The sequence below is a fragment of the Pinus tabuliformis genome, chromosome 7 (genome assembly GCF_031772625.1).
Source record: "Pinus tabuliformis cultivar Carrire ecotype Pingquan chromosome 7, CPIR1, whole genome shotgun sequence".
Taxonomy (NCBI): domain Eukaryota; kingdom Viridiplantae; phylum Streptophyta; class Pinopsida; order Pinales; family Pinaceae; genus Pinus; species Pinus tabuliformis.
In genome coordinates, this window is record NC_142293.1 from 1269943608 (window position 1) to 1269957352 (window position 13745).

The 13745-nt window shown below is 40.2% G+C and overlaps 1 protein-coding gene across 1 annotated transcript; it reads right to left on the bottom strand.

The window, feature by feature from the left end:
- Window positions 1-6144: 6144 nt before the first annotated feature.
- On the bottom strand, window positions 6145-6705 carry LOC149252068 (uncharacterized). Its single transcript, XM_089454065.1, has one exon. It carries the CDS (start codon window positions 6703-6705, stop codon window positions 6145-6147), a length of 561 nt encoding a protein of 186 aa, XP_089310191.1.
- Window positions 6706-13745: the final 7040 nt, after the last annotated feature.

The window sequence follows — 13745 nt, forward strand, 5'->3', positions numbered from 1 at the left end:
CACGACACGTGGCACTTAGTCTTTCGGAGCGGGCTCCTCCACAATTGGACACACCCAATCATCTGGGTTGTTCGACTCGCCATGTCCCAGTGCCTGATGGCCTTCCTCCATGCAGCTAGCCTCAACATGTGGGCCTGACGTGTCACCCAAATGGCTGTCTGAGGCCTGCGTGTAACTATGAATGCCCATCTCAACATGCTGACTACCAGCAATGGCTTTACAATGCCTTCTATTCCGACCTTCATCAGCTTCCTACTCGTCATTGTTGCCCCTATTCTTGCTGCTCGGTCCAGCTCTTTTCGCTGCCTCTGTAGAACTATCTAGGGGAGAATGCTATTCGGTCTCTTTTGTAATGGTGATTGAGACTATAGCTACTATAACCTGGCGGTTCAAAGAGCTATGAAACCAAAACTGGGTGGTGTGAGGAGTAGGGTGCGAAGGCAGGGGAAAGGTAGCAGAGCGAATAGCAGTAGCTTCACGGCTTGAGCTAAGGAGGCCTACTCTGCCTCTGCCACTTCTTGTATCTCGGTACCTACCTTCAAAACTGTGCTAGTGGGGATTTTTAGCAGAGGAGGCAGGGGAAGCAAAGTTGGAGCTAGGCTGAGCAGGGGGAACAATAGCTTCTACCGTGCATGCCACCACATCCACTGCGCATACGATGGCAGACCATGGTGGCTATGGGAACAAGGAGAAAGTCTGCAGGAATAGAAGATGGATTGACAGGAGAGCTAAGTAGGAAATTACAGAGGGCTGGAGGTTGTGAGCCGAATTGTATAAGTTGGTATGGGAATGGTGGAAGCCATTACCCAAGTCAATGTAGCTCACAAGCCAACATCTAGGGCCAGTGTTGTTGCGTTCAGTTGGTCGTCCCACTTGCAGAGGGCATGCACAGTGAATCAGGGGTAGAATAACAGGAAATTTATCCGGCTCCATGATAAGTGGGTAATGGCTCTGCCTCGACTAGTGCAGCCTCGACTAGTGCAGGCATTAAATGGCTCCCGCAAGGTGCCATGAATGCCATTCAGGGTGGCATTGGAAAGGTTGCAAAGGGCCATGTGGCCGCCTCATCCACCGTTGCTTCGTCTAATCAACTTAATTGCCGTAGTTAACACCCACATCTGGGAGTTGAGCCTCCTTGTGCACCAGGTCAGTGCAAGCTTGCAATTGATTATGGTCATCTATAATGTTGAGAATAACAGAATGTAGGATCTGGTCCTGTTCCACCTCAATGTTTTCCAGGAGATCTGTAGCTTTGTTACTGTCCCTTTTGACATGAATAAAAGTTATTGCTCTCCTGTCTTTTATCCATTTCTCTATAAGTTCAAGCCTGGCCATTAATCTCCAGCTTTTGGAAACTCTTGAAGCAGTGCTTCCTTGTTGGATTTGAGTAACCATATTGATTAGAATTTGGGAGTCCCCTTCTATAATGATGGGATGAAAATTATGTTGGTGAGCTAGATTCATACCTTGCCACAATCCTTCCAGTTCTGCAGAATTGTTCGTATCCCATCCAATGGAACCAAAATACAATAGCAAGGGTTGGCCCTCATGATTTCTGAAAATGCCCCCATATCCTACTTTGCCTGGGTTTCCCTTGGAGGCACCATCGAAATTTAACTTAATCACATGTTGTGGGGGGTGTAACCAATGTGAGAGCTGCCTGGTTATAATGCTAGGTCTATTGGGGTTCAATTGTGCCTGCTGGAGCTGGATGTTCCAGTTAGCCCATATGCTTAGTTCCTGAGGCTGGGTAGGAAAGTCCTCAGTTGTCCATTGGTGTAGCGCAAGAGTTTCCTTGATGTTCTGACATAAGTTTGTCCATATGATTTCTAAGGAAATTTTTTTATTTTTAAAAATTTGCTTATTTCTTTCCTTCCAAATTATCCACAGGAGGCCTCGTAGTATTGTCCAAAGCTTATTGAGAACTTTGCTATTATAGGGCTCTGGAGTCCAATTGCGAATGGTGCCTTTTATATCCCCTAGAAGTCTGCAAGGTCACTGACATCTGAAAGTGAGCTTTTCCCAGAGTTGATTGGCCATGTGGCAAGAGTCCATGAGGTGCTGAATAGTTTCTTCATTATTTTGACAGTTGGGACAGAAGGATGGTCCTTGAAATCCTCTTTTGATTAAGTTGTCCCAAGTGAGAATTCTTTGATGATACAGCAGCCAGATGAAGGTGGAAACTTTTGGCCAGACCCCTGCAGTCCAGATACGATTCCAAGCAGGATCTATTGGTTCCTGTGTTTGGAACATTAGCTGGTATGCTTCTTTAGTGGTGTATATTCCTTTCGGTGTATATCCCCATCTGAGTACATCGTTTCCAGTATTGACTCTGATTCTTCTGCTGGTGAGCTCTTTGTGTAACTCCATGTTATAAGCTTTCGTTTCTTGCTGTGTTATTTGCCTCGATGGTTTCCATTGCCTGAAGCCCTGTATGGTGCTTAGAGTCTAGAAATGCACTACATTGTCCTCCTGGTTAATGTCATTTCCATTATGATTTGTGCATGGTAATAGTTCTGCAATTTTGGGTCTCTGTTGCCATGAATCCATCCAGAAGCGGGCCGTCCTCCCATCCCTTATCTCCCAAAAGCTATGTTGATGGATGACCTCTCTGTGTTGCTTGGCCGCATTCCAAATTAGGGATCCTGTGAGTGTGGTAGTTATCCTTATTAGTTCTTGTTGCGGTTGATTGTTTGCATACTTTGCAGTCCATAGTTGTGCCCATGGCTTCTGTGGGTAGGATACCCATTGCCACCAAATCCGTGTTCCCATCAAAGCTATGTTGTGGATCACGTAAGCCCACACCCCCTGCCTTTCAGGCTTGCAAACTTTTTCCCATTTTACTAATGCCCATTTTCTGTTTTGTCCTATGGAACCCCATAAGAAATTGCGTTGCAGATTCCTAATTATTTTTAACACCCATTTCAGTGCAGCAAGAACTGAGAAGAGATAGAGGGGCATAGATTGTAGGAATGCCTTTATCAAGACTAATCTGCTTGCCATGTTGAGAGTTCTGTGTGTCCAAGACATGAGTCAACTTTCCATTTTCTCAATGATTTGGTGCCAAGAAGCATGCTTTAAGGCTGAATCTATAAGAGGGGTGCCTAAATACTGAGACAGAAGCTTGGCTTGAGAGAAGCCAATGATTCGAGCAATAATTCTTTGGGTGGCAATAGGAGTATGGAAGAAATAAATTTGAGATTTGGTGGTATTTATGGTGGTGCCAGACGCTTCTGAGAATGTATCTAAAAGAACTTTATAGGTTCGGGTCTCACTTACAAAAGGATGACCAAAGAGCATAATGTCATCGACAAATTGTTGATGGGTAATTACAGGGTTCCATGAACAGAGAGTCCTCTAAGATCCTAAGAATGAATAGCATGCTTTATAAGACGACCCAGTCCCTCAGCCATAATAATAAATAGGAAATGGGACAGAGGGTCACCTTGATGGATTCCTCTGGAAGGGTGGTAGGGTTTAAAGGGGATCCCATTGACAAGAACAAAACAAAGTGGGGATGAAATTAGAGTCATAATCCATCTAACCCATGTCGGGAAAAATCCAAAGGCTGATAGCATCTGTTTTATGTAGGTCCAGCTGAGTTTATCAAAGGCTTTGGAAAGGTTGATTTTCAACAGCATACCTACGTGTTTGTTTATCTTTAGGGAATGGATGGTTTCATGAGTCAGTATAATACCATCCAGAATTTGACGACCTTCGACATAACCAGATTGCTCTAGTGAAATGAGAAGAGGGAGGAGTGGTTTGAGGTGATTGGCTATGACTTTCAAGATAATTTTGTAGATGACATTGCAGAGTGCAATAGGCCTGAACTTCTCCGGAGTGCTTGGTTGCGCTACTTTGGGAATAAGAGCGATGAAAGTTGCATTGAGCGAAGGAAGTAACCAATGCATTACTCTTGATTCTTTGACCACATTCCAAACATCTGCTTTGATTAAGTCCCAGAAGTGACGGTAAAATTTGGACGTAAACCCATCAGGTCTTGGCGCTTTCCCAGCTTTCAGTTGATTTGATGCCTCTTCGACCTCCGTCAAGGTGACTGGTCTAAGCAATAGCTGATTATGCTCCTCTGTAATGAGTTTAGGAATATGCTGAATTATCTCATTGATGGCAAGTTGTCTGTCTGTGGGTGGCTCTTGATGAACAGTTTTGAAGTGATTTGTGAGCTCTTTCTCTATGTCTTCCTGTTTCTCCATTTTGTCTCCTTGTGAGTTTTGAATGTGTGAGATTGTATTATTCATCCTTCTTTGTATAGTTGTGCGATGAAAAAATTTGGTGTTTCGTTCCCCTTCTCTTAGCCATCTAATTCTTGACTTTTGTCTCCAGAGCAGTTCCTCTTGTCTGCTTCTTTCATCTAATTATGTTAGAAGGTTTTGTTCCTGTCTGGCATGTTCCTCTGTTCTGCCTTCTAGGATGATCTTCTGCTATAGCTCTTTCATGCTCTGCTTAAGAACTTTTTGCTCTTGAAAGATGTTTCCAAATGTGGTGTAGTTCCAGGTTTTGATTTGTTTTTTGATATGCTTCAATATTTGCTGGAATTGGTACATAAGTGAGCCACCATTGGGAAGGAAGCTTTCCCATGCTAATTTGACCACTGTTTTGAACTCAGGGTGGTTAAACCAGAAAGTTTCAAATTTTAACATTGGTCTTTTGTTAGATTTTTCAGGATTTTTCCATTGCAAAGAAATGGGCCAATGGTCCGAGCTAGCTAATGGAAGGATAGAAGCGCATATATCACCACCAAGATGAACAAAATTGTCTGCAATTAAAAATCTATCCAACCGTGATGATATTTGGTCAGAGTCAGCTCTTTTGTTGTTCCAAGTGTAGGTGCCATTATAAACAGGTAAGTCTATTAGACCATTGTGTTGAATGTAATCTTTGATGTTATTGCTTTATTTGTCCAGCTTTCTTTTGCCTCCCAGTTTTTCCTCCAACCGTGTGATCATATTAAAGTCTCCTCCCGTGATCCATAGTGGATAAGTTCTTGGAGCATTAAGAATCTCCAATGTTTCTAATCACCTGATTTTTTGTGTACTCTCCTGAGGGAAGTAAACATTGGTTAAATGTCCATGTATGTTGGTGCCGATCAGGTGGAACATTGCTTGGATGAAATAATGTGAGGCATGGAAATTTGTTAAGGATATATGTTGAGTTTTCCATGCTATGGCTAACCCTCCTGAGGCACCTGTTGCGTCGACTGTTACCGTATGACATCCTGCCCAGGCTTTAGATAATATGGATTCTAATGTGTTGGTGCTACATTTGTTTCCTGCATGAATACAATGTATGATTGTTCTTGCTGAATCATGTTCTTTAACATTCTGTACTTCCTAGGACCGTTAAGTCCTCTTACATTCCATGAGATGAGCTTCATGGTTGACTAGTAGGTAGAGATCAGTAGTATTTGGTCAACTTCGAGCACCTTCCAGACTCCACTAGCATTTCCCCAATTAATATGGTACGTTGTAGATCTGTCTTTCTACCTATTTTCTTCCCATATTTGATGATATGTTTCCCATCCCATTTGCCTCCTTGCTGTATTCCCAAAGTATTATGCTGATGCACTGTTGTGAGCACTACTTCTAAATTTTCCAGTTGTCTGTCCGGTATTGTGTCAAACTCTTTCCTTTTGCAAGCTTGCTCTAGACTGAAAATGTCGATTTCTCTGAGATCAAAGCTTTCTAGTTCTTCTTCCATTAAACTTTGCTGACTGCCTCCCTCCGGATGGGTTGGTGGTTGAGAAGGTTCTACTGGTGTATCATCAATGTCCATAATTTTGTCAGACCATAGGGCTTTCCTATGGTCTGAGTTGTGAGTCCGATGCAGGCTTATCAGAGGTATTTGTATTCAATGGATGACTGGCTTTAGAGTGGATATGTGTGGGGGACATATAGGTGGATGGAACAGAGCATGGCTTTGCTAACGCAGGTGTGTCTGATTTTGCCTTTTCTAGATTTGTCAAAATATCAAAGCTGTTGCTCGAGGATGGCATATTAGATGATGGAGAAGTGATTTTTGGTACTGAGGGAGGTTTTTTGGTATGCCTTTTTTTGCTTGCTACCTTGGTGAATCCTTCCGGATCAGACTTGCTTCCATTTTCTGTGGGTTTAGGAGGCATGTTTAAGGGACAGTCACAAAAGAGGTGTCCATGGGCATGGCAGCTCCTGCATCGGAAGGGTACATGTTCATAGTCAAGGGGTTGAATCCATTCAAATTGTCACGCAGAAGACTTACCGAGTCCGAGAGTGCTTGGCCCAACTTCATGTAAATGCAGATCCGTGCGTAGGATGTGTATCTTCGAAGCTTTGTTTCCTCCGCTGCCTTTATGAACTTGCCTAATGCATTGCTGATGGATGTTAGTGAGTCCTTGTCCCAGTATTCCAGTGGAAGCGAGTACATGCAGATCCAAACTGGCGCCCAGCTGAAATCTTCCTTATCTAGGTTGAATCTTTCGACCCAGTCTCGTAGATAAAGACCTGTTGCATTGAAGAAATAGGGTCCTCCATCTAGAACTTGATTCCGGTCTTCAAGGCAATTGAAGATGGCTGTGAAGAAGCCTTTAGGGCCCAACTGTAGAGTTACATGACCTTTGGGCTTCCATTTTGAGGTAATCCATCCTTGCAGAGCTTTTTCAGTTGGCCAATAACCTATGAATTTGCCAATCAGGGCGTGATCTTTCATAAATTGTATTTGCACATTGATCCTGTGACTAGGCAGCTCGATCTTTGGTCATTTTGTGGCAATGGGCTTTCATGTGGATGATGATGCTTTCTTTGGTCTTCCAGATGTTGCCTGTTTATCCTCCTTCTCGCATTCCAGATCTTCTTGTCCATTCTTTTCCTGCTGCTGCGCAGGCCGTATCTCTGGCGTCTCTGCATTCTTAGTTCTGCTTTCCGTTGGGTTTTCATGAGTGTAATCTTTGGGGGGAGGCACTGATGCCTCCCTAGCAGATTGTTCATTGTCCTTTGCATTCAAAATCATAGAGCCTGTCCTGTCGAAGGTTCTATTTGGGCCTGAGAAGCTGCTTGCTCAGACTCTGCATCATGGAAGGGTTTGTCAGAAACCCTAGATCGCCATTTTTGAGTAGTCCGAAACTTCGCTTGCTGCCATATTGTCGTATGAACACTAAGGTAGTGGGCTTGGCCCAGTTTAGACTAACTACTCGCACAACGAGCTACGACCTTGCTCGAGATCGAACACAAGACTGGTCCATCATGACGAGGCCGACTTTACCACTACACCACCTCCACGACCTAATTGCTACCGTTTATTAATCATTTAAGATTTTAATATTAGTTCATTGGGTTTATTGATTGCTTGGGTTTATTAATCATTTGTTTTTGTAATATTAACGCCCTAGATTTATAAAATTATAAATGCATTGGATTTATTCATCCCTTTTATTTATAATATTAATAATCCCTTGGATTTATAATAATAATAATCCCTTCAGTTTAATTCCAATATTATGCATTTAATCCGTTAGTTTTATAATGTTTATCCCTTTATTTTATTTATTCTTTGGGTTTATAACACTAACAATGTATAAGGTTTATTGATCGCTTGGGTTTATCATATTAATAATCATGTGACTTTATCAATCATTTGTTTTTAGAATATTAATTCATAGGCTTTATGAATCTCTTGTCTTTGTAATATTGATCCCTTGTGCTTCTTAATCCCTTAGGTTTTAAAATTTATGCATTCGATTCACTAATTCATTGGGTTTATAATATTAAATGGTTGGGTTTATTAGTTCCTGAGATTTATAAAATTAATAATCCCTTTGGTTTACTAATCCCTTGAGTTCAAAATTTTAATTCTTAGGGTTTATTAATATCTTCTGTTCTTATGTTGGTTTCTTAGGTTTATTAATTCCTCGAGCTTATTAATCCTTTTTGTTTATAATATTATTTTGTTGGGTTTACTATTTCCCTTCGATTTACTATTTCCTTGGGTTTATAATATTAAATGATCAAGTCTATTTGTTCTTTAAGTTTGTAATATTAATAATTCCTTGGGTTTATCGTTTAATCCATTTTCTTTATTATCCCCAATATTAAGGTTTAAATAATAGTCCTAAGGTTTAATGTTAATCCATTATGTTTACAATGTTTATCCCTTCAATTTATTAACATGTTTCTTTCATAATATTAACAATCCCTAGGGTTTATTGGTCCCTTAGGTTTATAATATTCATAGTCACTTGGTTTGATCAATCCTTTGGGTTTAAAATATTAATTCCTATGTTTTATTAATCCTTTCTATTTTTAATATTGATCCCTTGAAATTTTTTATCCCTTGGGTTTCTAATATTTTTCCCTTGGGTCTATTAATTCCTTAGGTTTATGATATAAAATGCTTTGGTTTCTTTGTTCTTCAGGTTTTTAATATTAATAATTCCTTTGGTTTATCATTTAATCCCTTGGTTTTATTAATCTCGTGAGCGTAAAATATTAATTCCTTGGGTTTATTAATCATTTGGGTTTTTAATATTAGCTCGTTGGGTTTATTGATTCCTTGGATATATTGATCCCTTGTTGTAACGTACCCCTTTGGCCTACCCCAGAATAATAGATAATTAGGCTTCTAAGTCTATAAGTTTTCTTTTTTTACAGCTAAGATCTAACCATTTCGTCATTTCTTAATAGTTTATACAATATCATAATAACACATCATTCTTTTATACTTTATCGGATCCATAATGGGAACCTTTATATTCATATAAATTATATATCAGAACCGTCACTCGGTGTGAAGGAATAATCATGACATGCGACCTATATAATCTTCTGGTTAATCTACATCGGCATTAATGGAGTATTATCTTAAATTTACTATGGCCAACATTGACCATCCATCACTAATATAATTCATCATAATCAAGGTGTTCTAACTAACCCTTGGTTCAACATACATAATTAACTAATCGAATCACCCTTATTGAAAGCAATTCTACTTGTGCAATTAGAAGCATGATCCACTAAGTGCTCCACATGCACCAAAGATACCACTTGATGTTAGATGCAACTACTATCTTAACCAAATTATATGACCATTTTAGAATAATGACGGAAATCATTCACATCAACCCCCTATAGTTATCATTTTCCAACTCCTTAAACATGGTCATGCACATTAAGCCCACAATAGATGCAATCATTTCATAAGGAAACATTAACACAGGTAATCTATTTATGAATAATGATCCCATGCCAATTCCTACCATGAATGGGTCCTAGAACCGTTACCCACTGAACATGCTTCTACAGTTAACTTTACACTGGAATGAAACCTACATAAGGAATCTGTCATTTCATAATAGAGATAAATTCATCCGTCACCATATCTAAGCTAATTGATTTTAATCTCATAACAAGTAAGGATTTCCACATACCATGCAAGTAAATCTCACCTGAATAGAGGTAAACACGATTAAATCTATTAATACCCAAGCACATGTAATTTATTCAAATATTCTCAGAACTAAGAAAAATCCTCATAATAAAATTGGAACAGTAACAGACAAAGAGAGTGTAAGAATCAACATACAAACATTCCATGCATATGACACCAACTAAACCTCACTTGGAGGGAGGAGCACCACCATCTAGCCATGAATCACCTCTGATTCCCCCTGAGCAGAAGATCTTGCCAAGGATCAACTATCCTCAATTGATCAATGCTCTGGGTATTTAATACCCTCTTTCATGATTTAGTTACCATTAGCGGCATCCCGCTTTATGGATTTTTCCATTTTCCTAGGTATTTCCCGGAAAAGCTCATATTTATCTCCCACGAGGTTTTTCCATATAAAATATTCCCTTTATCTCCTGCAAATGTTTTATGTCCGATGCACATTTATCTCCCATTCATCTGATGGATCTTCAGTCCATCTAAGCTTATCTAGAATCACATTTAGAAGCTTTATCAATAAATATTCATCTTTATCCCATTCCTCATGGGATTTGGCAAGTATCTCCTCTCTCTTGGAGCTCTGACCTCCAAGTGATTTATTTTATTAATTTATTTAATAACATATTTTATTTTCATACTACATATCACCTAGATTTCCTCAGCTTACTTTTAGAATAGTTTAACCCACAAGGAGGGTATCACACCTAGCTTTAACTCAGCTTACGTTTACAACATTTGACAGACAAGGGAGGATATCACACCTAGATATCACTTAGATTAGGTTTACAATAATTTAGTACACGAGGGAGGGGTGTTACATACTCCCCCCCCTTAAATTTTACACCATCCTCGATGTATCACTGCATCCTATCCTTGTTCACAGTTAGTTGGTTTTTGAATCAAAAGATCTCATGGCTCTGCCATCTGATGCAATTTTTCTAATGTACATCTGTCACAAGGAGTGATCCCAGCACTTCTCCTTCCATAACTACATTGATATCAAGGAGTGCCCTCCTTTCATAGCAACCTGTAACACATTTTTTTCAAACCATTTGGGAGAATTTATAGATGGAAAAGCTTGACTATGATAAATATCATGATCTGTTAGTTAATATTATTAACGCAGATATTGCTTATCATTTATTTTATCTGAAGAATGCATGTTCTCTGCTTGAATTATTTCAAGTATTTGTGTTCTTGTTGAACACTTGCTTCTTGCAGTCTCTCTGCGTACAGTACATCAGTTAGCATATTTTCCACATTAATATGCCTGCAAGGTTAGAACAGATTAGTTCACATAACAATATATATTCATCGTAATTGTATGTATGCAAAACTGTGATTAGCCATAGTTACTTATAGAAAACTTATTTTCCTTCTTCTAGGTAGCCTCCAGGTTTGTGTACCTGGTCAGACATCTATCCAATGACTCTATGCGTACGTGTACACAAGGTATGTTATACACACTAATACACATTTCATTTTTCAACCTTGTATCATATGTAGTCATACAGTCCCATATGTACTCTTTTACATAGTCTAGCTGTGGTATAGCTTATAATACTATCCCCATGCTATCACCTGCATGACATAAAATTTATCCACATATTTTTCCACCATGTTTTTTTTCTAAATTTGACAAATTCTGTTAATGTAAAAAATATGGTACAAGGAGGCACCAGCCTCTGCAGATGAAGCCTAAAAATATGCCATGTTTAACAACAAATAACTGAAAGAGACTGCCCGCACCGGGGAAACTAGTCCAAAACTAGAATTATTTGCTGCCCACGTAGGGGTAACAGCCTGTAATGCCATAGTGGAATAGTTTTTCGAGAAAACATAAAAGTTAACAACATTTTCATAAAAGAAACAACAGAATAGACCTCTAAGGTTGGGAGCCAGGAAACCAAAACCTGAAAAAGACTTTGACCAGCTAGGTGTCATTAGTAGGAGGAGGTTCTTCCACTATCAGACACCTGTACACCTCCATGCCATATTTTGCGTCTTGTTGATCTCTCAGAGTTGTTTCCATGCCCAGATTATTGCATCCCTAAGTTGTGTATGTGCAGTCCTGAGCTTCTTCATGGCTTTTGTGCACCCCTAAGCTGCTACCAGGGGCTTTTATTTTGCTGGTGTTGGTCGGCTCCTGAATATTGTGAGCTAGAACTTCAGAGCTTTGAGGCTCCTCTATAAATGCTACCGAAATGGTCGCAATTATGCATGGTCATTCCAACGTGCAGCGAAATTGGAATTGGGTTGAATGACTGGGTTGTTGAGACGAGACAGAGGTAGCAAGAGGCTGTGGAGCATCTTCAATATGCTGAGAACCTGTAGTATGATCTTGCCTCTGACCACTATGAATGGCTAGATAATGTCCCGTGAAATGAGCCATTGAGGGGGAAGAAGAGTTAGAAGGGGTCGAGTCAGAGAGGGATAGGGGGGCGGAAAATTGTTCTTCCTTTGCTACTATCCCTCCTGTAGCGCATCCTATGATGTAGACGAGGCATGTTCACTTGCTCCAAATTGGGCAAACGAAGACAAGGAGGAGCAGTGCCTGGGATTGAATGACTAATGAGAGCAGGGGGACCTGTAATCTGTGAATCTAAACCAAGATTCAAGGTCGAAGAATCAAGTCAAATGCAGTGCAGATGACAGTGCGAGAAATGGGCTCCCATCTGCCATCTCAATGTAGCACGGAATTTGGCAACATCTCCATGTTGTCGTGCGTGAGCTCGGCTCTGCAGCAGCTGGGAGACAATTGCAATTCCAAGGAGGCGGAACAGGGGGAAGGCGGTCCGAATAAGCCATCTTAAGAACCAAATTTAGGTTTCCTTGGTCTGTGCAGTGCATTAAAATGCCATTAATGTCATCGGTGATCATCTGGGTGGAAGCGTGGGTAGCCAGGTGGTCGTGCCACTTGCTAACCCAAATTCGCTGAGTAGTACCAGCATTCTTAAACACTCGCATCTGGGAGTTCTGCATCGTTGTGCACCGGGTTAGTGCATTCCTATAAATGAGAGCTGTCATTTAATATGTTAAATGAGCCTGTGTTTAGAACTCGATCACTTTCCACCCCCAGATTTTCCAGGAGATCTGCCACTTTATTTCCTTCCATTTTGACATGTTGGAATGTGATTGCTCTATTGGTTAAGAGCCATTATTCTATGAGCTCTAAACGAGTTGCTAATATCTAGCTGCTAGCTACTTTGTGAACAGGTGTTCCTTAGAGAATTTGATTGGCCATGTTGATAAGGCTTTGTGAGTCTCCTTCAATTACAATAGGAAAAAATCCACGCTGTTGAGCTAAGCAAAGTCCCTGCCACAGACCTTCTAGTTCAGCAGAATTTTTCATGTCCCAAACTATTGAGCCAAGGAAGCACAGGAGTGGTTTGCATCCATTATCCCTAAAGATGCCTCCATAACCTACCATGCCTGAGTTTCCTTTGGAGGCTCTGTCAAAATTTAATTGTATCATTCCTTGGGGAGGAGGTTGCCATTTACTTGGTGCTTTGGGATTTTGAGAAAATTTGTTGGGGTGCTCATGTGTTTGGGTAATCCGAAGATGCCAATTCTCCCATACATTCTTCTCTTGAGGAAGGGTAGGAAAGTCCTCTTCCTGCCATTTTTGAAGTGCCAAGGTTTCCTGAAGATTGTTGCAGAAATTACTCCATATGTTATCAAGAGGTGTGCATTGATTCTTAAAAATGCGTCTGTTTCTTTCTTTCCATAAATTCTAGATGAGAAGGCCTAGAATAATTTTCCGTAGAGAGTTTAGAAACTTGCTCTTGTAAGGATCGATTACCGAATTACGGATGGTGTTTGTAATATCCCTTGTTACTCTACTTCTTTTTTGACATCTAAATCGGTTTTTTCCCATAGTTTATTGGCTAATTGGCACAATTCCATAAGATGTTGTATTGTCTCTTCCTGTTGGTTGCAATTGGGTCATATTTAGGGCCCGTGGAAGCTTTTCTTCCTTAGATTGTCCAAGGTGAGTATCCTTTTTTAACATAGCAACCAGAGAAACGTCGAAATCTTGGGCCAAATGCCAAGAGACCAAATTTTGTCCCAAATAGGGTCTTTTGAAGCCTGATTGCTAGTCAAAATGTTGTACGCCTCCTTAGTGGTAAAATTCCCACATGGTGTGTACCCCCATCTCAGAATATTCTTCTTGTCTGAGAATCTAATTTTCCTATTTGTGAGTTTTGTGTCAATCTCATTGTGGATTTTCTTCAAGTTCCTTGTGTGATAATTTGTGTCGCTTTTAGCCATTGTCTATATCCCTGATTGAGGGCTGGAATCCA

Bases quoted from the DNA above. Each gene is read 5' to 3' on its own strand.
- LOC149252068 (XM_089454065.1), bottom strand. From the start codon at position 6,705: ATGAAAGATCACGCCCTGATTGGCAAATTCATAGGTTATTGGCCAACT.